A 24,785-nucleotide genomic window follows, 5' to 3' on the forward strand; every position below is an offset into this window, starting at 1 on the left:
CCGGGGGTCGCGCCACAGGGCTGCAACTGGTCCAGGTCCACAGTAATCTATATTGATTTATTTAAATGTGAAGTTATTTATTTTTCCAAAAACCTATGCCATCAACAATTAACCATGTGAGTTTTTTAATGACTTTTTTAAAATAGTCTGAATCAGAGTCAAAGAAAGAGGATTCTGTGAGACAAAAGATGTCATCAGCTCCTTTACAGAGACTATCTGAGTAAATATTTAATTTGTGCTTGTGGCTTTGTGGCTAAGTAGGAATTTGAACTCTGGTCTCTCCAGTCTTAGACTAACACACCACTCACATACTATGAATCTCCAAGTATATTGCAAAGTCCATAGGAAGTGCTGGCTTCTCAGTTACACTGCCCTGAACTTTTGGAAGCATTTGTTTGGTTGAAGTAGGATTCAGAATCCCCTCCTTTTCTAGATTTGCAGAACCCCCTCTGCCTCCCCCCTCCAATGTTCAGAGTAAAAAAAAAGGCTATTCTCATATCTTCCATTTCTTTTTGTCTAAAACTGCAAATCTCAGGATATCAAAACCATCTTCACTTCCAACATTCTTCTTCTCTAAAGCTTCAAGTTCCAAGATACCAAGAGAACAGTCAAACACAATCTTTAACAGTAACTTTTTATCTGAGGTAAAAAATCTGGTCTTCAGAGATACTTTCCTTTTCCCTTGTTCACATAAAGTTAACAATCTGGTTATTACATTGTTTCATTTAACATTCACAATATAGAGATAGTGATTACTTTACATTTGCTGACAGATAAATCTGAACATTGAACAGAGAGAGTCTCAGTCAGTCTCTCACTCTCTCACGGACAACCAACAGTCAAAAGCTAACTGTCAAATGGAACACTCACATCATGCATCACTTCAGCCTCAGAGTGTGCATGCAAGGATGCAAAACAAGAATTCCAACAATAAGAACTATCTTTAACCCCCCCCCCCCCCCGCTCCGGAAGAGCGGGAGGAATAAAGGAGTAAGGGCAAGTGGGGAGGAGCTAGGGCGGGCCATGTCTGGGATAAAGACACTCGAGGGCCAACCAGCCAATGGGGAGCTGCGTAAAGCGCGGCTCCTCATTGGCTAGTTGGCCCAGCCTCGCCTGGGCCGGCTGGGGAGTCGCCGCTCAGAGGAAGAAGCCTTCCCTAGCAGTAAGTCCTCCAGCCCGCTTCCCCTTGACCAGGGAGCCTTCTGCTGGGCCCTGGGGCAGGCTCGCCTGCCCTTGGGCCCGGCAGAAGGCCACAAAGCTCACTCCCGCCATCCCAAGCCTTCTGCCGGGCCCTGGGGCAGCCGAAGGTCCCAAGGCCACCTACCTTACTCTGTTCCTCCCTTCCTCCCAGCATTCCCTTTATCCTTCCCTTCCTCCCAGCATTCCTTTTGTTTTTCCCTTTCTCCCTTCCTCCCTCTCTTCCATCTGCCTCTTTCTGGCTACCTGTTTCTCTCCCTCTTCTTCTGTCTCTATCTTCCTCCCTTTCTTTCTGTCTCTCTTTCTCCTTTTCCTCCTTCCTTCGCCCCATCCCTCCACCCACCCACCATGCTAGGGCGCGCTGTATTTTTGCCACAGCGGGCTTAATATCTAGTTATTAATATGACAACAATTCTGTAGAAGACAGAACAATATATAGCAAAAAACACACCTTAAACATTCTAACACTAAAAAGAAAGGAAGCCCAACAAAGGCTTAGTTCGCATGTAGATAGAAAACTTGTATCTGGGCTGTACCACTACAAATTGCGGGTAGGGCTCACATGACTAATTTTTTTCCCAGAGAAAAGGATCCCTTCTACCTTGAACACTAGATGTCAAGAAGATTTTTCTCCTATTTGTCTCACTAGCACACCTGAAAATGCCTATGGGGAGATAATCATAGAATCATAGAATCATAGAGTTGGAAGGGGCCATACAGGCCATCTAGTCCAACCCCCTGCTCAACGCAGGATTAGCCCTAAGCATCCTAAAGCATCCAAGAAAAGTGTGTATCCAACCTTTGCTTGAAGACTGCCAGTGAGGGGGAGCTCACCACCTCCTTAGGCAGCCTATTCCACTGCTGAACTACTCTGACTGTGAAAAACTTTTTCCTGATATCTAGCCTATATCGTTGTACTTGAAGTTTAAACCCATTACTGCGTGTCCTTTCCTCTGCAGCCAGCAGAAACAGCATCCTGCCCTCCTCCAAGTGACAACCTTTCAAATACTTAAAGAGGGCTATCATGTCCCCTCTCAACCTCCTTTTCTCCAGGCTGAACATTCCCAAGTCCCTCAACCTATCTTCATAGGGCTTGGTCCCTTGGCCCCAGATCATCTTCGTCGCTCTCCTCTGTACCCTTTCAATTTTATCTACGTCCTTCTTGAAGTGAGGCCTCCAGAACTGCACACAGTACTCCAGGTGTGGTCTGACCAGTGCCGTATACAATGGGACTATGACATCTTGTGATTTTGATGTGATGCCTCTGTTGATACAGCCCAAAATGGCATTTGCCTTTTTTACCGCTGCATCACACTGCCTGCTCATGTTTAGTTTACAATCCACAAGTACCCCAAGGTCTCGTTCACACACAGTGCTACCTAGAAGCGTATCCCCCATCCAGTAGGCATGCTTTTCATTTTTCTGACCCAGATGCAGAACTTTACACTTATCTTTATTAAATTGCATCTTGTTCTCATTTGCCCATTTTTCCATTGTGTTCAGATCTCGTTGAACTCTGTCTCTATCTTCCGGAGTATTTGCCAGTCCTCCCAATTTGGTGTCATCTGCAAACTTGATGAGTAGTCCCTCCACCCCCTCATCTAGATCATTAATAAATATGTTAAAAAGTACCGGGCCGAGCACCGAACCCTGAGGTACCCCGCTACTCACCTCTCTCCAGTCTGATGAAACACCATTGACAACAACTCTTTGAGTGCGGTTCTCTAACCAATTCCCTATCCACCTAACGATCTGAAAATCCAGATTGCAGTCCTTCAACTTATCCATCAGAACATCATGGAAGTTCCATGAATGGAAGTTCACCTCACCCAAACATCCTTGCCAGTACCAATATCAGACTCCTGCCAACTCATCCCATCTTGTATATGAATGGGATGGGGCAGACACTTGAACAAACAAATGTTATGTGCCTCTGTCACACTCTATTTGGCTCTAAGGATTGCTGTCTTCTGAGAATGCCATGTACTAGGAGATCCTTGGGCTTTCATTGCACCTGAAAAGGGGAAGACATCTTACTCTACCCTAAGTTTTAAAGTTTTAAAGGGATCATGCAATATCAAACTGAATACTGAATGAACAATATATTTTCCTGCTAAAAGACGTGACTGATTGTTTTGTGTGCTGGTAAGCAATGTGATACAACTGTGATAACACAGAATGCTAATGAACTGATAAATACATCAAGAGTCAGCATGGTGAAGTGGTTAGGAGCAGTAGCTTCTATTCTGGGAAGCTGGGTTTGATTCCCCATTCCTCTTCCACGTGCAGCCATTTGGGTGACCTTGGGCTAGTCACAGGCCTGATAAAGCTGTTGTCACAGAGTAGTTTCTGTCAGAACTCTCTCAGCCCCACCTACCTAAGAAGGTGTCTGTTGTGCGGAGAGGAAGGGAAAGCAATTGTAAGCTACTTTGAGATGCCTCCAGGTAGGGAAAAGAAGGGTATAAAACCCAACTCTTCTTCTGTTTGTTTTGAAGACTATCAATGAGTGCATGCTGAATATTTCAACAGTTCTTGAAGACAGTGTCCAGAAGTATGCTGAGGATCAAGATGGGAATGGGGAATAGATAACATAGGAACCTTGCTGCAGTGCCCTGTTTTATATTTATTTGATTGATGACTGATAATTGATGATGATGATGATAGATAGATACCCTGCGTCATCCATTGAAAAGTCAGCAAAGGCTAGTGGAACCGCTGCTTTGATAGAACTGAGCAGCTCTTATGTGTCTAAGAAGGCAATCCTATACAGATTTACTCTGGCCCAAATCCACACTTCAGTGTTCTTAGACAGGAATAACTCTGCATATGACTGCATCTGAGTTGCTGTATGCACTAGGTATCCGAGGGCAAAAATAACCAGCTGTAAACCTTGCTTCAGATAATGCTCATGCCATCTAGTCCCTGTATGCAGAAGACCTGGTTTTCTAACCTGTGGGATAAATAAGAGTGTTAACGTCCCTCCTCTTTGTCCACTTCCAGGATTTCATTCATTTATGTTTCTCCCCTGGCTCTTGTAGCACTGTAGTTGCACTCACTCTGCAGAAAGGCTATAATTAGAATATCATGCTTACTTAGTCACTTTACCACATGGGCTATGATCAGGCATAAGAGTCCATCAGGGACGCTTATTCATTGCAATTAACATCCCCACCTTTTCCTCTTTCCGAATGAATTCACTGATTAATTTTTAAGAGTTCTGGAAATGATCCTACTCTCTCATTCATTGTAAATATTAACCATGATAGGCATATGGGCTGAACCTTTCTTGGGGAAAGAGACCATATGGATTTTCCCAAGAAATTCCCCTTGCTTCCTACAAATCTCCCAATCTCCTTTTCTTAATGTCCAGTTCTATAAATGTAATCCTGCTGGCAAATTGTTCCATAGAACTGGCTGCAAACAAGCAACAGGCACAAGATGCATGGTAGAAATTATGCTATGTGAGCAAAAGCCATGGGAGAGGAAAAAGTTCTCTGTGGTATGGCCAGGCACTTGCTGCTCAGCTTGTTTAGAAGTGTGCATCTGGTATATCTGAACCGGGGAAAAAATAGCCAAAAAATACCTTAGCAGTATTCTCGAGCTACTTTTTCAGTTGGATATGGATAGGGGCCAAATTTCAGCTATTCAAAATGGCAGAGCCTGAAAAATCCTTAAAATATTTTTGATTTTTCAGGACAGCCAGATAGTTGAATTTAAAGAACATTTAAAGGGATTGCTGTCCCTTGAAACGCCTTTATGATGAACTTGCCACTTGCAGGTATTTAAAGGGACAGCAAGCCCTTTCAATGCCTTCAGAGTTCACTCACAGCTTGCAAAAGGCATCTTCCCCTTCCATTGAGAGCAACGGAGGATATGGGTGCATTCTATGAAGGTTCATAGCATTAGGTCCCTGGTCTGATCTTTTTGAAACTTGTAGAGTTTTTGAAGAGAGATACCAGCAGCTATGCTGCAAATCTAGTGCTTCTACTTCAGACTGAGTCTCCATTATATTCTATGGTACCCATAAGGTATCCGAAAAAATTCAGCATTCCGAAATATTTAACTGTTGACTGTTGTAAATGAGCAACACTCCCCTCTACTGGACAGAATATAGTATACTTTAAATTGATTTAGGAGATTTCTCCCATTTCCTCTTTCCATAAAGCTAATCTATACAACAATCCTTTCCTTCACAGACACAAAGAACAGACATATGGTAAGGAGTGATATGCTATACAGTGACTTCTGCTTTTTGCAAGGTAATTAATTCAGCCAAGCTTTGTCCTGAACCATGCAGCTGTTCCAGTATTGCATCATGTGACATCAGTTACAGACATGACAAACTGGCTCAGAACATTTTTGGGTCATCCTAGAAAGTGCATGAATAAAGAAGCAAGGAGGATATCTGCTACAATACATATACGAAAATCCATTAATTTACTGAGACCCAGTTATGAACAGCCATCAGACAGGGCACTGTTTTACCATCAACCTTGATCTGGACATTGTTCTCAGAAATGTTTCTTCCCTGTATCCTCTATTGGCAAGAATTTTTCATTACACTTCTGCCAGTTCCTACCTGTAAGTATGGAGACATTATGGAAACAGTTGTCCAGCTTTCCGAGAAGAATGGAGAGGAAACTGTCGGCTGCCAGTCCATTTGCATCCCGTGAGCTCTGATCATAGACCACCACATCTTGGTGCTCTTCTGCCTCCACCTGTGAGTGAAATACCACACCAAAGCTTTAGTATACATGCCTCAAGGTCAATCCATTATTCTCCAGCCTCAAAAGAGCAATGGAGCAAGAAAGCAATGAAAGGATATGGAGGGTATAAGAAAACTGGTATGTTGACGGCCACAGAAAAATTAACAGAACATTGTTCTAGTTTCTATAAAAGGAGTGACTATGGAGACTTAGTGCCCCATTACCTAAATAAAGGGTGGTATGGTTTGTCGAGCATCTGCATTTCAAGAAGAAAACAATGGAGATACATACTTTGAAAAGACATCAACCGGTGATCCCCAAATAATTATGTAGAGTATCAATTTATTTGTGATGAAGCAGTCTTCAGGACACCACTGTAGTACAAGTAATATCCCATAACACAACTATGAATTGGTATTCAGGATGGAAATATTTAGCACACTTGCTTTCAGTATGCTGTAGTTCTCTCTTGTCCCGGAGGAATGGACCAGAACCAATGGGATGAAATTAATTCAAAAGACATTCCGTCTAAACATCCGGAAGAAGTTCCTGACAGAGCGGTTTCTCAGTGGAACAGGCTTCCTTGGGAGGTGGTGGGTTCTCCATCTTTGGAAATTTTTAAACAGAGGCTGCATAGCCATCTGACAGAGAGGCTGATTCTGTGAAGGCTTAAGGGGGTGGCAGGTTACAGTGGATGAGTGATAGGATTGTGAGTGTCCTGCATAGTTCAGGGGGTTGGACTAGATGACCCATAAGGTCCCTTCCAACATTATTCTATGATTCTAACAGAAAGAGGGAATGAAGATGGAGGAGAGAATAAAAATCAAATCTCTGGAACTCATTAAAAAGAGCAGGAGCTGGATACAGTGCATCCATTTTATTTTTTAGAGATGTCTGGACCCAAATTTAATTCATAATCACAGTCAATAGTCTTTTGTTTTGATGGGCGAGAACCATACAGGTACTCCTATCACCAGCATGGAGTCTTTATTCTTTGTTAAAATTACTTTCTTTTCACATGATCTCTATTCTCTCTCTCTCTCTCTCTCTCTCTCTCTCTCTCTCTCTCTCTCTCTCTCTCTCTCTCTCTCTCTCTCTCTCTCTGTGTGTGTGTGTGTGTGTGTGTGTGTGTGCATGAGCTCATGAATATAAAAAGGAGCAGAGAAGGTTATGGGAAGATTTCTTCAGTAGAGCTTTCTCTCTACACTAACATTAGTGCAGATGATAACAGGGTTCTTGGGAGTCTCATGCACCTCTGCAGGAAAGATGACATGGGGCACACCAGGATTGCTCAAGTCCATGGAGAGACAAAAGGGGCTTCCCTCTGACAAAGCAAGCATACCTAAGCAATAGCATGCATGCAGATGGAGAGTGCAAGGCATAGTCAAGGGCTGCCTTGTCTAATGAAAGGTTAATGCATTAAAGGCTGATAAAATCTTCACAGTGTCATGGCTCAACGAATCTGCTGAATAGGCTGATAGGTGGCATACGCCAGCCTTCCGAGCTGGCGTCCTTCCACCGCTGGCGCAAAGTACATCTATCATTCTTCTGTCAGGGGGAAGGCAGCTGTGGTGAAGCAAAGCCAGGGAGAGCAGCCAGTTGGAGATGGAGAAAGGACTAAATAGCTCTTTCCATTACATTCCAGATATCCTCTTAGTGTTTTGGAGTCAGCTTTGAAAGGCATTTAAATCAAATCCATTTTTAGTACAGGCCATCCACTTTGTAGTGTGTCCGATGTACTGTAGGAATAGGGAAATGAATGAAGAGCAGCATTCATAGACTACATCCCCTGGAAATGAGAATAAGAACATACCTATACTACAAGTATATATGCCACACCTTCCCCAAAAGACTCCTAGGGGTTGTAGTTTGCTGAGAGTACTAAGAACTCTCCATTAAAGTCCTATGTTAATTCATAGTGCTGCAATTCTCTGTTCTTCTGCAGAGAATGAATGACTACTGTAATCAAAGTCATCTGGTGTAGATATGTCCAAGCTCATTCCGTTACATTGCTTATGGGTCTACCTCATGTCCTGTCAAGCTGAAATGTGGTTGGAGTTCATGGTTGAAATTTAGATTCTTAGGCATGTAGAGGGTCAGATCTGGATCAAAACTGAATAACACATGGAGAAAGTAAGCCCCAAGGCTGTCGCATTTTTCTGACCTGAAATGGCTGAGAACTGGGCTCTTACACACCCAAGGGTCTAAGTTTCAACAGGGAACTCCCAGCACGTATCTGCTTGATAGTTGCCACTGAAAACGTATAAAAATTTGGGCCTTAAGTAACTGATTTTGTGCAGGATACAGGCAACAACCTATATCTCCAGATGTACAAGCTTGATAGAGAAAATATTTAAAATATATATGCTCCCAGAATGAGGATAACATAATGATAATTCTAGACAGTGAAAGTCTTCGGTTCCACACATGTCAATATCCTGGTTGACCAGTGCTAATGTAGAAAAGAGGCCAAGTTACACAGGCTCAGAAGATGAACAGCAGCATGGCCCGATTCAAATGAGTAACTGCTCAAGGAAACTCTACCAGCACATATAAGTCCTGTTCCTTTTACATAGACTCCCATAAATAGCAGCACCCCATTTCATTTACCAGTTGGAAAACTTCACTAATTGTACACAGGCAAGCTATAATTAGCAAGCTTCCATGACTTCTCACTTTGCTTCTCAACCATTTTGTGCCTCTTGGTCCAGCCTCATTCCTTCTCACCACATTTGGCCTCTCAAATGTGTTATCAACACCAATTCCATAAACAGCAATTGTCACCAAATATTATCAGTCCAGAGCCTCAGAAATCTGTATCCCTATATGCTTTTTTTTCTACCAATGAACAGTGTGACCTTAATTTTCATGCCCTATGTATCAAATCACTATTTGAGATTCCCCCCTTTTTTAAATCACAGAATCATAGAGTTGTAAGGGTCCTCCAGGGACATCTAGTCCAAACCCCTGTGCAATGCAGGAACTCACAACTACCTGCCCACCTATGGTGACCCCAATGTCATGCCCAAGTGATCCCACTACCAAATATCTCCAGAAACCAGCCTGGCCTGGAGGAAATTCACCTACCATCCCACAGCAGCAATTAGCAATTACCAAGGTATGCAAGGAATAGCCACAAGAGACAAACACTGGCACATCCCAAAACACTGGCACTCACAATCTGCCTAATTTCATAACATCAGCATTTCTGGCAGATGACTAGCCTCTGCTTAAAAAATTCCAAAGTAGGAGAACCTACCACCTCCTGAGGAAGCCTGTTCCACTGAGGAACCAATCTAACTGTCTGGAACTTCTTCCAGATGTTTAGCAGAAAATTCTTTTTAATTAATTTAAACCCATTGGTTCCGGTCTGACCCTCTGGTGCAACAGAAAATAACTCTCTTCTATCTTCTATATGACAGCCCTTCAAGTACTTGAAGATGGTTATCATATCACCTCTTAGTTGTCTTTTCTCCAGGCAAAGCAGACCAAGCCCCCTCAACCTGAAGTAGCTGAAGTCAGAAACTGAAATTTGCCAGCCATCATTTTGAAGCTTCAGACAACTGCTTCACCTGTGCAGATCTCTACTGAAAATACACCCACATACCCCATTTCAACTGTAACCTTGCTATCAATGTCATTCGAGGGTAAGGTGACCAGATTTTAACATTGGTAAAGCAGGACACCATTGACAGGGGGGGGGTCTTGATTATATGGAGCAACAAATGCATAGAATGCAAAATAGTATTGTAATATATATTTTTAATTTCAACATAAGTACAATTTGCCAGGTGCCCCCAGATGTCCCTCCAAAAGTGGGACAATCTGGTCACCTTATTCTAGGGTGAGTTTTATAAATAAAATATTGCCAGAGTTATTGAAAAGATCCAGTGTAATACATCTTGTGGTAATACAAAATGGACAGACTGCCCCAATCAAGTTCACCACTATAGAATAAGAAATACATTTCAAATTACTACTAGAATCAGTGGTAGCAATAATAATGACAATATATTTTACTTAACAAATGCCAGGAATCTCACAGAATCAAATCTGTTTTATTTGATAATCCAATGGAAATGGAAATAGCTCTACTGAAATAAATGTGGCATTGAGATATAGGGAAGACATACAATACCTAAACTCACTGGATGACAGAGAGCAAATTAGAGGGCCATATTTTTGTATTATTGCAGAGGCCTTAAGACACCGCAAAAACATAAAATAACAAAACAAAAGCCTACCCACTACAAGTCTTCCTCTGGACACAGAGGAGTGTATAACACCAAACTGTAAATCCATAGAGAAAAGAGATTCTATTTGAAGTTGTTTTGAGTTCACTGGACCTTTTTAACCATGGGTAGTTGCCTAGCAACTTTCAACACATCCCTTGCTGATTGACTCATGTCTGGCTGCCTGTAAGAAACATGAGGGATGCTATTGATGCAAATTTAACACTCAATTATGATTGTCAAAACAAACTAATATAAGAGAGCAGGAGAAATCAATGTGAAGCATGTCATGGCTCTCTAAATATTTCCTGTGGAAATGGTTGTTTGATTCTATCTGTAGCATCTGAAACTCCAGAGGGATGAGTATTGAAGACGCCAACGAAGATTAGGGGGAAGTATGACTATGGAAGGGATGAGATTGTGAAGTAATCTTCATGAAGCCTTTTATATGCTCTTAATAAATATTATTCTCAGAAGGGCTTAGACCAGGGGTAGTCAAACTGCGGCCCTCCAGATGTCCATGGACTACAATTCCCAGGAGCCCCTGCCAGCATTCGCCAGCGAATGCTGGCAGGGGGCTCCTGGGAATTGTAGTCCATGGACATCTGGAGGGCCGCAGTTTGACTACCCCTGGCTTAGACCTTTGGAAGCTATGTCTTCAACTTCTGATCATCATGCATGCACTTTCTCGCTTTCTCTGGGGCCGATTCCACGTGAGTGGAAAAGGCTTGGCCAGCGCTCATATGGGAGCAGCGCTAATCCCCATGTCCATATGATGTTGGCACCATTCCAGCCCTGTCCCAGATAAGGCCCTCCATTGCCCCACAGGAAGGGAATGTGGAAAAATCAGAATTCCCTTTTTTTGCCACAAGGTAGGCCCATGTGGATGTGGAAGAGCTGAGTCTTCCAGGTCTAGCTCCTCCCCTCCTATGGTGTGCCCCACTTGGCTCCGCAGTGCTTCGCAACGCTGCGGAGCCAAATGGAGAAGTTTTTCTTTGCGTTAATTCTTTCTTTTTCATTGGCACACAATCCCACCTTTGTGCAAAGTAACACACACACACACACACACACTGCCCCCCCCACACACACACACAGCAGAACCATCTAGCCCGAGCTGCCTCCATGTGGAGGCAGAAATCTGGAGCAGACTGGGTCCACCACAGAAAAGAGTCCCCCATGGGAACACAGGAAGCAGCTGAGCAAACGTCCCTGTCACAAACCCCTAGTGGTGGCCGGTTGCAGCTGCCATGTGGAGTCAGTCTGTGAGTGTGCTTACATTAATTGCACCCAATCCCAAATTGTCCCAAATGGTCTCAGAGACTAAAAGAAACTGTTCACATTTTGCTTCTTCTAACACCGGAATTACGTCTCATACCAGGGTGTCAGCATTAATAATGGCTATTTAAAATTTGTGCCTGGGAGGAACATCGAGAAAGAGCTTTATTTTTGAAGAAATACATATGCATGCACATTCTGACATTACCTTTCTTCATGCTATTCCTAGTATGAGAAATAAAAGTAATGCTGGAAAGAAATATAAATACAAGTGGCCTTAGAGACAAAAAGGCATTTCTCCTTGCCTGCAGCTAGACTTTCCTGAAGTCCCCCCCAAATACTATTACATATATCCTCAATACAATCTTTGCATTCATGGGCACAAGAAAAAACGGGAATCAGCTAGGCACTTCCCCTCACTCAGTATCCTTCACTATTATAGTTAGAAGAATTTACTACCAGGCTTGGACTGTTGGGAGAGAAGGAAACAACAGCTTTGGAAACAGAATTATCCCACAGTAGGATTTAGTGTTCCTTCCACATGGGGAGCTTTGTTTGGGCATTACTGCAGAGTTGCTGAGCAACAGCAGATGGATGCGACACGGTTTATATCTTATTAAAGTTATAAGGTTTCAAGCAACAGAAATGCCAAACAAGCATTGGCAGCTCACAAGCAGGCTGCATCATATAAACACTGCATTGCCTGGGCAGAATTCAGAAGGGGAATAGTGAGAAAAGAAGACGTTTCATATACTTTTAAGCTAAATTACATTTCCTGTGCTTTAACTATACTGATACATAAATTCCTGTTTGAAAGCCACAGTAGATGTTGCCCTCACATACAACTGACAGGCTTTTAAAAAATGACTACCAGAACAGATTTTTGCATTCACCTACCTAGCCTACCTGCTCCCTTCAGTTTTTCCTTTTTATCATCTAAAAGTTCACCTTGTCTCTAGCTCAGCTTTATCTCACCTGAACTTATTAGAAATATTAAGGTCTGGAACAAAGGTACCTTACACATCCCCATTTTCCAATGAGACAATTGGAAATTTGGGAGTGGCAACAATGAAACCCCCCTCCCCCACTCTTACATTGAGTAAGAGGCTTTTAAAGGTTAGGTTTTAAAATATTGTTTTAGTCTATAGAAAGGCGTAAAGATGAGCTATGTCAAATGATCTACACCATTAGGTAAACGCAATACCAATGCAGTGTTGACATCTTTCAAACCAATATTCTACTGCATGTGAAAGAAAAATGTCTACTGTTTTAATATAAGCACATATACACTCAATATGAAATAACAAAACCCGAAATTCAAAATTGAAAACAATTGACTCTTCACAAAGAAACATGATAGCAGTATTTTGAAAGATATATTTAAAAGATATGTTATTTACTGAGTGTCATAATACTGATTTTATGTACCTAATTTTGGCCACAGTCATGTGACACAGAATACAAGATGGTGCATTACTGAAGAGGTATATGGCATTACAACCCCCTACCCTAAACAGGAAATTGTTTAAAGAGGGATTGCTGCACATGGTATATATCTTAACCCTTCTGATAAATAGGTGTTTGAGGTCTTTTATATTGTTTCTAGATAATGCTGGCTACATTGATGGCTTGAAGAACAGATAATACCAACTTCCTTTCTTTACTATAAAGATAACAGCTTTTATTTTAAACCTGGCTATTTCAACTGGCACAAATTGGATAGGTCTGGGCACCTGAGGATGCAATTTGCTACTCCATCTCTAATACTGAATACCTGTGTAATTGTATGAATAGAATTAGTATTTTTTAATTTCATATATATTCTAGAACAATGGAATTTTATGTGAATACTGGTACAGATGATGCATGTTAAGTCCTTAAATGGTAAAGAACATTTAAGTCTGATAAGACATAGGTGTTATGTGCCACCAGGTCACTTATGGCGGCCATATGGATTAATACCTCAAACATTTATTTATTTGTTTATTTATTTATTTAATAATTTATTGATTTTTACCCTGCCAATCCCCAAAAGGGCTCAGAGAGGCTTACAATAAAAATTGAAGTATTAGAAATAATACAGTTTAAAATTTAAAAATTAGTGTTAAAATTCAACAACTCCAAATGGAAAACCTTTTTTGCTGATGAAGATAACATACTGCATCAATTCAAGAGTACCCAAATTTGTTTCCCTTGGGTTGTTGTCTCCCCCCCCCCTCCCATAGCCTTAACATTTCCAGAAACCTATACATCTCTAGTCTTCACTGATGTAGATTTCTGGTTCTTTTTGCTGACCTCTGTGTTTTCTGAGCTTCATTTCTTCAATTCCTACATGTCTTGTTGCTATTAAAGGCAGAGAAGCATAGCCAATAAAGATACTGGCAATCCTAATTACAATTTCTCATCCATGATGCTCTGTCGCAGTTACTTTCCACCTTCTGCTCTCTTGGTCTAGTTATTCTATGAATCTGACATTTCTAGAAGCGCAGCAATAAAGTCATGTATACAGAATGGTCCCCTAGTGAGGATCCTGGGTCCAATGGGTGCTAGGTTAAGCTTGCAAATTTTTACCTGAGAAAAATTATTTAACTGTATGATATGTAAACATTCCACAACTGCAATTAATCTTAATATGTCGAGAGCCATCTTGGTGTAATGGTTAGGTCGGACTTCTAATCTGGCAAGCTGGGTTTGAATCTGCGCTCCCCCACATGCAGCCACAGCACTGAGAAAACTGCTCTGACCGAGCAAGAATATCAGGGTTCTCTCACAACCTCACCTACCCCACAGGGGGCCTGTTGTGGGGAGAGGAAAGGGAAGGTGATTGAAAGCCACTTTGAGACTCCTTCAAAAGAGAAAAGCGGCATATAAGAACCATCTCTTCTTCTTTTTCTTCTAATAATAATATAATAATAATAATACTGTTGATGCTGTTGAATTGCCTTCCAAACAATTATTTTTGGTTTTTGTTTGGTTTTACTTCTGTTGGGTTTCCTTTACAGTCAACATTTTAGATCCCAAAAATTCATAACTAATCTATTTTACATCCACATCATTGTTTTCATCTTTATTACATATTCAGTATTACATATTTTTTCCAATCCAAGCTACTCATTGTAACTTTTAACAATAGATAATATATCACAGTATAGAAAGAAAAGCTATTATATATCTTATAATTTCTGCTATCTACTTCTTTATATGTTTATATTCAAGATGTTATATTTAAAACGTATTTTTGTTCTGCTTCTACATTTCAATATTTATATACACATTTCTGAAGTGTCTCCCATTTTAAATTTGTCTCCTGCTTGCATAATACATACTATATTTCTCCTCAAATTTCATGATTGATCTATTTCTCAGGAAAAATGCTCCCAATATCTGTGTAAAGAGGGCTATCTGCAGGAACATGATGCATGCCAAGCTATATTTGAAAAAATATATATACCTTTGTCCATCTAAATGGTAAGGTCACAGCTGCGTTCTTTGTGTATGGCTCAAGTCACTTGGAGCAAGGTTTTAAAAAGCCATTAAATTGGATATACAAAGCATCAGATCACCCAAGAGCAGCTTGTTCTTGATTTCGAGGAGGTTCTTTTGTTCTAGCACTATGAAATTAAGAATACTTTGGGAGCATGCCTTGGTTAAAGCATCTTTTTAAGACAAAAAGAGTGAAAAACTATTGCATTACACTCAGCAGCTTTGATATATAACAGAGTTTGCCCACGTAAATGAACCTATCAACATCAAAGCAAAAGCTCACACCAGGTAATCAGGCTTAGCTGCTGTGATGACCTATTGATTCTGTCTTCTCTATGATACTTGTATGAAAGTACATTTTATTAAAGAAATCAGAGTTTATAACAAGTTAATATTCTCCACATATAAACTAGTTTTCTGTGATAAAACAACTGATATCCCTTTATCAAAAGTGGAGACATTAAAATTGATCAGACTGTGAAAGTACAGTCTGTAGGGTTGAAAAGCCCAGACTTCAGACAGTTCATTGGTTGCAAGAGAGGTCACTTCTTCAGTGAATCCCAGTGACAGGGAAAAGCCATAACAAGTGAAATCTGCCCTTCCTAAAAGAGTGAAGGTATTTTCATGGGGTGTGTGGATGGCAATTTAAGGCTGGTGTTTTAATTATGAGAATTATTAAATACCTCAGAATAATCACCACTGAATTCCGTGGAATGGTTGGAAAAGCATGCATAGAATTCAGTGGTATAACCTCTCTCTTTCACTGCTAAATATATACAATCTCCATTAGCTCACAAACTTGAAAGTGAGGCCTGCATCTTATTTCATGTACTAAACCTTGTATTGCTTTAGAATTCTACAATATTACTTAGACATACTTTACGCAAAATGGAGGAACTATTTGAGGATCTCTAGTTGCTTTTCTTCCCAGCTTCAAACTTTGTCAGCAGGAAACCAGAAAGGAGGGCAGGAGCCTGTCAGGAAGAATAATGGGGTAGGACAATTGTGCCTATGATGTCACCCTTCCTGCCATCTGCTACTCAGCAGCAGCTCCACTAACCCCTATCCCCTCTCCCATCAGAGACAAACAAAAAACAACACCCACATAGTATGAGGGTGATTTGTTCTACTGCTGCCCTCCATGCAACTGTCCTCTTGAATGCACTTGAAGCAGCAGCAGCAGCATCACTAACAATAAAAGAAGGCAGATATCAGGCTTCTAAATGCCACTGGCTTCTCTTCACAGAATCACAGAATCATAGAGTTGGAAGGGGCCATACTGGCCATCTAGTCCAACCCCCTGCTCAACGCAGGATTCTCTTGTTTACCATAAGAATGGAGATGACCCATAGTGAAGGGTGGATTACATAGCTGAGAGCTGGAGAAATCAACACCTTGAAAAAGCTTAGCTTTTATTTATATGTATTTATTGATCTTTCTAAAAAATACTGAGATGCTTGTGTCATTTTTCCAAGTGGTAAGAAGTCCCAAGGGCCAGGGCTTCCTTTAGCCAGATTGGCTCCCTTGGAAGAAGACAGGAGTCTTCTTCCACCCACATTACTTCCAGCTAGCTGCAGAGGCCACCTCCTCAAACCCATCAAGGCCCCCTGAAAGGACTTAGCAGAGCCATTACTGGATATTACCTTTTTTCTTTGTTATGTAAGACAAACAGATTCCAAGATAATTACAGAAGAAAGTTTGAGTCCAGTGGCACCTTTTAAGACCAACAAAGTTTTATTTTAGGTATAAGCTTTTGTGTGCACACACACACTTCTTCAGGTAATTACAATATACTTTCAAACAGAAGCCATAGCAACAACTATTAACTATGGTAAGCAGATGGTGTGCATGCAGAAGGTTCCATTTTTAGTCCAAGTATTCTGAATTAAAAGATTTCAGGTAGCGGGGGCTGGGAAACACTTTTTCTGTTTGAGACCCTGAAGCTAACTTTGCATGACAACAACCCAAAAAGCTAAAGGTTTAAGAGAATATTGCCCATTATGTATTATCCAGTATTACTATACCGTTAAATTTCTTTCTGTTCTCAATAAAAACAGAGAATTTCTGCCAGAAAAAGAACAACATGGCAAATTCGCTCCAAAAATGGGAACCTTTCCGCACAAGGACCAATGTTGCTAAATGTTTGCAGTATGCAGAAACGCTAAATTTAATAGTGGAATTTTGTCATTCCGCATACCTTCAATGCTAGTGGAATATTGAAGTCCCAGCAGGGGTCTATTCATTCCCCACAGGTTTCCGGTCTTGCTGGAATCGCAACAAAGGAAGCAATATTTTTCCGTGCTTCTTACCGCCCCTGGCGGTCAATCAAACAGAACAGCCAATGAACTGTTGTGTTCATGCTCCATAAAAGCCCCTTTTCCTTTAAAAACTGTTTTTTTAAAAACCCAAATACACCAGTCGCAACAAATATTTGTTCAATCATTGTCTCAGAAAGACCTTTTTTGCTGGCGTAGGAGCTGGCACTTAATCATTTCCACACTCTTCAAGTAAAAAAAAAAAAAAATCCCCCCCTGATGGGCACAATTTGTGGCCGAAAACTACTGACATTGACTAGAGCCAGAGCTTCTTCATCCGCATAATGAAATCAAGGCCGTACTGGAAATTTAACAATTCCGTAGGGCCTACAAAATGGAGCTCTTCCACTGGGCTTTCAGATGATGGCCAGAAATGAGGACCTGCCTATAACCTGGTCCCTTACCAAGCAACCCCTGACACCCAACAATGTCCCTAACATAAATTGTTAGTACCCAACTGTTACTACTGCTATTCTCCATTCCAAATGTTGCATGGTACCTTTCTGCTCCCAAGTGGTTCTATGTATACCACCCCAAGACGTCACAGTAAGGGGTAGTATATACATTGGATTAATGAATAAATAAAATATAGGTCGGGAAGACCTGGGTTCAGCGCTCTGGTCGAGTCAAAAAGATCACTAGCTAACACAGATTGGAAACTCTCAGAGCCAAATCTTCATGTTATGGTGATAAGATCATGGATGCTGCTCTGGACTCCTCGGAGGAACATGACAAAATAAACAAATTCTTCTTCACAAATCTCCACCTATGCTCTTTCCCAAAGGATGAAATTAACTGAACACCAAAATCTCACAAGGCATTCTGCTTCTGTCAAGTCTTAAGGTTTTATATTGTTCACGGCACTAAGCCTGGCAATAACACAACTATCTGTAATGAAATAATCAAGAAAGGAAGATGGTTTCCTTCTTTGATCTCATCACATGCTTGGACATTAAAAGCTACTTGCTGTTATATAATCTCAACCCTAAATGTGAATTCCTTTCATTGAAATAATTAGAATTTAAAAGGAATAGATACTGACTGACACTGAAGACAATGGTAAACATTATGTTCACTACAATGAAATAGGAATAAACAAAATCTTGAGCTATAACTTTAGCGTTATTTCAGAAAGAATTTGACATATTGTATAATCAGTTTACAGAATCTACTGACATAATGTGGAACTGGCTAATAGCTTAAGGCAGAACTATGATTCTTTTATAGTTTTGTTTTGTTTTATAGACTGCAGCTGATGAGACTACAGTTTCTATGGAAAGAATGAGGAAGGGGTGCTGCTCAAAACCACCACCTCTCAAACTGGTTTTGGCCCTACTACTGAAAGAGTAGTTTAATAGGGGATTAGATAGATCCATGGATGTAGGTCCAATCAATGACTACTTGCCATGATAACAAAAGCCAACCTCCACTTCCAGAGGCAGCAAATTTCTGGATGTCAGTTTTAGCAGGCAACATCTATGCACTGGTCATTGGCCCTCCAACAACTGGTTGATCACTATGAGGGACAGAATACTGGGCTAGATTAAATAGTGCTCTCTTTCAGCAGGGCTGAATTTTAAATTCTTTAAGTAGGATGACGGGCTGGATGTCCCGCCATCTGCAATTTGTAGCCTTTCATCCTTTTGTTCACAGTCTGAGTCTTTAGGCCTTTAAAAAAAAACTTATTACTTTTCCAACATCAAAAAAATCTCAGAATGATACTGATATCGATAAATCATCTGCATAGTTTATCTGGATTTCAGTAAAGCTTTAGATAAGGTTCCACATGGCATTCTTGTTGATAAGTTGGTAAAATGTGGTATGGATCTAATTCTGCCAGGTGGATCGATAACAGGTGAACAGATGGTACCCAAAGGGTTCTTGTTAATGGTTCAGCATCCTCTTGGAGACGAGTGACAAGTGGAGTGCCCCAGGGATCTGTCCTGGGGCCTGTGTTGTTCAACATATTTATAAATTATTTGGATGAGGGGGTTCTTATTAAATTTGCAGATGATACTAAACTGGGAAGGGTAGCAAACACAACAGAAGACAGAATCAGAATACGGGATGATCTTGATAAGCCCGAGAAGTGGGCTAAACTGAATAAAATGAAATTCAATTGGGACAAATGTAAAATTCTGAATTAGGTAGGGAAACCATATATACCAATATAGGATGGGGGAGACTTGTCTTGGCAGTAGTATGTGCGAAAAGGATCTAGGAGTCTTAGTAGATCATACATTGAACATAAGTCAACAGGCTAAAAAGGCAAATGGCATTTGGGCTGTACCAAATGGCGTATTGTATCCAGATCATGGGAGGTGAGGGGAGCGCTTTACTCTGCTCTGGTTCGGCCTCACTTGGAGTACTGTGTTCAGTTTTATGCACCACAGTTGAAGAGGGATGTAGACAAATTGGAGTGTGTCCAAAGGAGGGCAACAAAGGTGTATGAGGAAAGGTTGGGGGAGCTTGGTCTGTTTAGCCTGGAGAGGAGACGACCGAGAGGGGATCTGATAGCCATCTTCAAGTATTTAAAAGGCTGCCATGTAGAGGATGAAGTAGAGTTGTTCTCTCTTGCCCCGGAGGGACGGACAAGAACCAATGGGATGAAATTAATTCAAAATAAATTTTGTTTAAACATCCGGAAGAAGCTCCTGACAGTTAGAGTGGTTTCTCAGTGGAACAGGCTTCCTCGGGAAGTGGTGGGTTCTTCATCTTTGGAAATTTTCATACAGAGGCTGGATAGCCATCTGACAGAGAAGCTGATTCTATGAAGATTCAAGGGGGTTGCAGGTTAGACTGGATAAGCGTTAGGGTTCTGAGTGTCCTGCACATTGTAGGGGGTTGGACTAGATGACCCGGGAAGTCCCTTCCAACTCTATTATTCTATGATATTATGATTCTATGGTGGACCCACCAAGTTGTTAGGTTTAAATAGCTGGCAGCCATTTCAGCAGTCCATTTCACTCCCCCGCCCCCCACAGTTCTTAGCAGAGAGAAATAAAACAGATTAAGCCAGGTACCATCAGGAACACCCAGAACTTAACCAGAATTTTCTAGTTCAAATTCATCCCTAATAACAGCCCTGGTATTCCTTTGAGGTCTCCCATCCAAATACCAGGCAGGGCTGTCCCTGCTTAGATTCCAAGATCCAATGAGATGAGACTAGTTCATCTTTGTCACATAATACCTGTGATTCCAGCTACATAAAACTTTATTGCCATGCTTTTCCAGGGTATATTTTGCAATCTAGCTTGTATGAAGATGTCAAAACCACACACACCCTGCCAAAACCAAACCCTCTGTTCTTACATTCTATGAAGTCCTATGTTGTTTCTCAACAAGTCTATTTAGGGCCATCTTTTGTCAGAAGCAAAAATTTAGTACAGAATAACCTCTAGGAAGTGCTTGCTCCACATCTCTCAATTAAATAAAGATGAAGCCTGCTACATACATTACCAGCAGGCAAACAAAATAAGCCATCATTGCAAACATAGTCTGTGCATGTGCGGGGGAGATGCACTAGGGGAAATTCCATCTGAAAGCTCCCTTTGGTTTTGTCCCCTTTCTTTCTGAAGGAAGGACATATATCATCTCCTACAGAATTACAGGAGCTATCTATAATCATCACCATGGGATTCATCTTCTAGTTTTCTTTCAGTTCCCAACTCTATAAAAGTCTAGGTTGGTTTCTTTGCCATCTCCTATGTCACCATAAGCCCAAGGCAATGTACATTCTCCACTATGAAGTTCCAACATTCTGCATAAACAGAAGCCAAATGTTGCCCTCCCAGAAAAAAAGCAGTTCTGTAACATGCAAATAGGCACACCTTTGCTCTGCATATGATCATTTGCAGCAGCAGAATAGAGAGGGAAAGAGCAAGGCAACCCTTCCGCCTCACCCACCACCTTGAATCCTATCTTTGCAACCACAAGAACTAAACATTTGCTTTTGTTTAAAACAAAGATTCTCCAGATGATGATCTATGCCCCTAACAAAGCATTCTGTGCTCGAATGTCACCTGCACAGAATCACAAAATACAAATTGCTTTTTGTGTGCTCTTTGGAATGCTTGGGGGAGGGAGGCTCTTCTTGTTCTCCAGCACCTGCCCAAGGAGTCCCTCATTTGTTTCTGTTTCGAAGAAATACTAACATGTGACTCTGTCTCAAAAACAACTCTCATAATTGAACTGAGCTGCAACCACTATAGCCATGACCCTCTCGCATCAGAGGGCATATTTCTCTAAGTAACTGCTTTATTCTCTAGTATATACTTATATGGCAGACAAAAAAAATCCAGAAACCATGCTCTGTAGTCCCTCCCTGAAACATCAATAAAGCAGATTAGAGGCAAGGAGTGTCTTCCCGCTCTCGCTCTCTCTTTCATACATACATACATACACACACACACACACACACACACACCAACACGCACACTTGATCCAGGCAGGGGTGATGTCATTGCTAGCCAATTGCTAAGAGCCGTGTGCACACATGCAAGGGGAGGGAGAGATGAGGACTCCACAGATGGCTCCAGCTGGGCCTAGCATTTGATTAATCGCCCGAATTACCCTCACTCTGCTACAAAATAAAAAAGGGGGAGGGAAGGCGAGAACAAACAGTAAAAAGCAATCCAGCTGCTGAGAGCTACACACAAAATGAAGAGTCTAAGGAAGAGCCCATTGTTAAAAGATGGTTGCTGAGTCTCGTATATTGTTCCCAGGTTCTTTCAGAGAAGGAAAAGGCAGTAGGCAACATAAAAGAGAATGTATGCGTCATGGGTGTAAAACCTTGGGTTTTGTTCTTTCAGTTTAGCTGTCCAGTAGGCAAAGACTTAAAACACCTGTTTCCTAAAGAGAGCAAGGCAAACCTGACTAGGCTTGCCAGCTTTTTTGCTGGCCTGCCTCATGGGCATTTGCTTATGATAGTTATTTACCAAGTGAAACTCCCCCCCTCCCACACACACACACACACACACACACACACACACATGCTACTCAGATGTGATGGGAATTATATCATCTGTTAGATAAACCAGCACAGGCAATATTTTTTAAAACCTGACAATCCCAATCCAGCATTCTAATATTAACTTGCCTGGGGAGAACTTGCTGTCCAGCGCTAAGCTAACACCATCTGTTCTCCTGCCCCTGGCTACCTCCCTTTAGAAGAAGAACTTGACCCCTGGGACTGTTTTGTTAATTATATGATGTTTGCAATCATGGTTGGATGCTAGCTGCCTTGGGTGTTCTTTTTAAAATATCATAAGAAAATCATACTGAACACTGCACTGAACCGTGGAGAAAGTCCCCTTATAGCTCTATATTTTTGACACCAGCCCTTTATTTTTCATTTGTCTTCTCCAGTGCCTGGGATATAAGTAACTCTATTATTCTATGATTCGATAATCCCCCCAAATCTTGTTCAATTATGTCCATACTTTGACTTAAAAGTAATGCTGAGCTGCACGGGCTATGCTAAAGGCAAATTTATCACTGCTTATCTAGTCTACCAAATATCCTACAGTTGTTTTTGTTTCATTCACAAAAGTACCGGGAAGGACTAGGTGCCATTTTCAAGAACTGCATCACAGAAATGCACATTGGAAAGCTGGAGACCTGTAGATAGACTACAGAAAAGAAGGATGATAGAACAGATAAATACATCAAATCATGGGACTGATTTGGACTTTATGTTCAAGAAACAGAAAGATGCATTAGGAGTAAATATTTCCTGTTTCAGAACAGCAGCAACCAGATTTCTCATGTGGACACACTATACCATATTTCTAGCTATCAACGTAAGAGAAAAAGACCAGAATGGTACCTCATCAGTAACAAAGGCTTGCTTTTCCCTCTCCTCTGCACACCATTATTTTCATCTACATAAATCCTACTTCAAAGGATTATCCTGTTAACCCACAGCTCTTGAGGATAGATTATACATCAGGCATGAGTTCACTGACACACAGAACTAGGGAAGAAATCTTGCCAGTATATACTTGTCCATGTCCCATACAGCCTGAATTGCACCACAGCATCCCAAACATTTGTAGACTACAGATTTTTGTCATGGCATAATCCCTCCTGTAACAATTTCCAGTACTGAATATGCATTTTTACAACTTCAGCACATGAAATTGAAGTGATCAAGAAATTCTGCTGATGATCAATCTCTTTTCCCTCAGCAGAATGAATTTTTGAGTCCAGTGGCACCTTTAAGACCAACAAACTTTAATTCAGGATAGAAGCTTTTGTATATGTATATGTATATTGAAACAGTAAGAGCCTCTTGTGGCGCAGAGTGGTAAGGCAGCCGTCTGAAAGCTTTGCCCATGAGGCTGGGAGTTCGATCCCAGCAGCCGGCTCAAGGTTGACTCAGCCTTCCATCCTTCTGAGGTCGGTAAAATGAGTACCCAGCTTGCTGGGGGGTAAAACGGTAATGACTGGGGAAGGCACTGGCAAACCACCCCGCATTGAGTCTGCCATGAAAACGCTAGAGGGCGTCACCCCAAGGGTCAGATATGACTCGGTGCTTGCACAGGGGATACCTTTACCTTTATTGAAACAGTTTTTCTCAAGCCTAACGTATCAGCAAGAGCCTCTTGTGGCGCAGAGTGGTAAGGCAGCCGCCTGAAAGCTTTGCCCATGAGGTTGGGAGTTCGATCCCAGCAGCCGGCTCAAGGTTGACTCAGCCTTCCATCCTTCCGAGGTCGGTAAAATGAGTACCCAGCTTGCTGCTGGGGGGTAAACGGTCATGACTGGGGAAGGCACTGGCAAACCACCCCGTATTGAGTCTGCCATGAAAACGCTAGAGGGCGTCACCCCAAGGGTCAGACATGACTCGGTGCTTGCACAGGGGATACCTTTACCTTTACCTTTAACGTATCAGCAGAGAGGTGTGTGGGGGGAAGGTTAGTTGCCAGGAAAGGCTGGTTAGATTCAAGATACGTAAGTTACAGGGTGATGAATACAGCTAAGATTGGATTGAAGCAATTGGTAAGATCCGTGAATGGCAGCGAACTTGTATACTGTATTTATACTTAATAGATGCAAGAATCAAATTTGAGTCCAGTGGCATCTTCAAGACCAACAAAGTTCAATTCTGGGTATAAGCGAGAACTGAATGAATTAGCATGTGTAAGGTCCTAGGGGAGTCCCTTATCCTAAGTGGTGTATTAACTTGTAATTCAGCACCCTCCGATTCCAGTCGGTTTCTGAAATTCCTTTGCAGTAGAACAACTACTTTGAGGTACCCCAGAAGGTTGGAATGTTTTACAGGTTTCTCAGTTTTGTGATTCTCGAAGTCAGATTTGTGCCCATATATCCTTATTTATCCTTTGGCATAGGGTTTGACCTATTTGTTCCATGTAGAGAAGTGAAGGACCTTCTTGGGCTGAGATGGTATAGTTGATCTTGTCAGGCCCAGTGATTGTGCTGCCTGGATGAATATGGCAGCAAAGTTGGCATCCGGGTTTATTGCAAGCTCTGGTACATGTTCAAATTATTAGTTCTGTTATCACAGATGAAGAGTTATTTGAGATTTGGGAACTGTCTATGTGCAAGAAAAAGTGTTG

At 41.5% G+C, this 24,785-nt stretch overlaps 1 protein-coding gene and 1 long non-coding RNA gene across 8 annotated transcripts in view; one reads left to right on the forward strand and one right to left on the reverse strand.

Moving 5' to 3' along the window:
- Positions 1 to 24,785, reverse strand: part of DUSP8 (dual specificity phosphatase 8) — a 113,209-nt gene that overhangs the window by 53,598 nt on the left and 34,826 nt on the right. For all 6 annotated transcript variants that reach the window (XM_077321485.1, XM_077321484.1, XM_077321479.1 and 3 more), the window contains one exon: positions 5,777 to 5,915. In XM_077321485.1, coding sequence (XP_077177600.1) covers positions 5,777 to 5,915 — 139 coding nt within the window. The remainder of the gene's footprint in view (positions 1 to 5,776; positions 5,916 to 24,785) is intronic.
- LOC143829901 (uncharacterized) overlaps positions 1 to 24,785 on the forward strand; it is a 90,854-nt gene that overhangs the window by 43,364 nt on the left and 22,705 nt on the right. The window contains exon 3 of one of the 2 annotated variants that reach the window (XR_013228278.1): positions 5,394 to 5,782. The exons of the other annotated variant lie outside the window; for it this stretch is intronic. This is a non-coding gene — a long non-coding RNA (uncharacterized LOC143829901). Of the gene's footprint in view, positions 1 to 5,393; positions 5,783 to 24,785 lie in introns of those variants that run through there. 2 annotated transcript variants of the gene reach the window in all.

Source organism: Paroedura picta, chromosome 2 (genome assembly GCF_049243985.1).
Source record: "Paroedura picta isolate Pp20150507F chromosome 2, Ppicta_v3.0, whole genome shotgun sequence".
Taxonomy (NCBI): Eukaryota; Metazoa; Chordata; class Lepidosauria; order Squamata; family Gekkonidae; genus Paroedura; species Paroedura picta.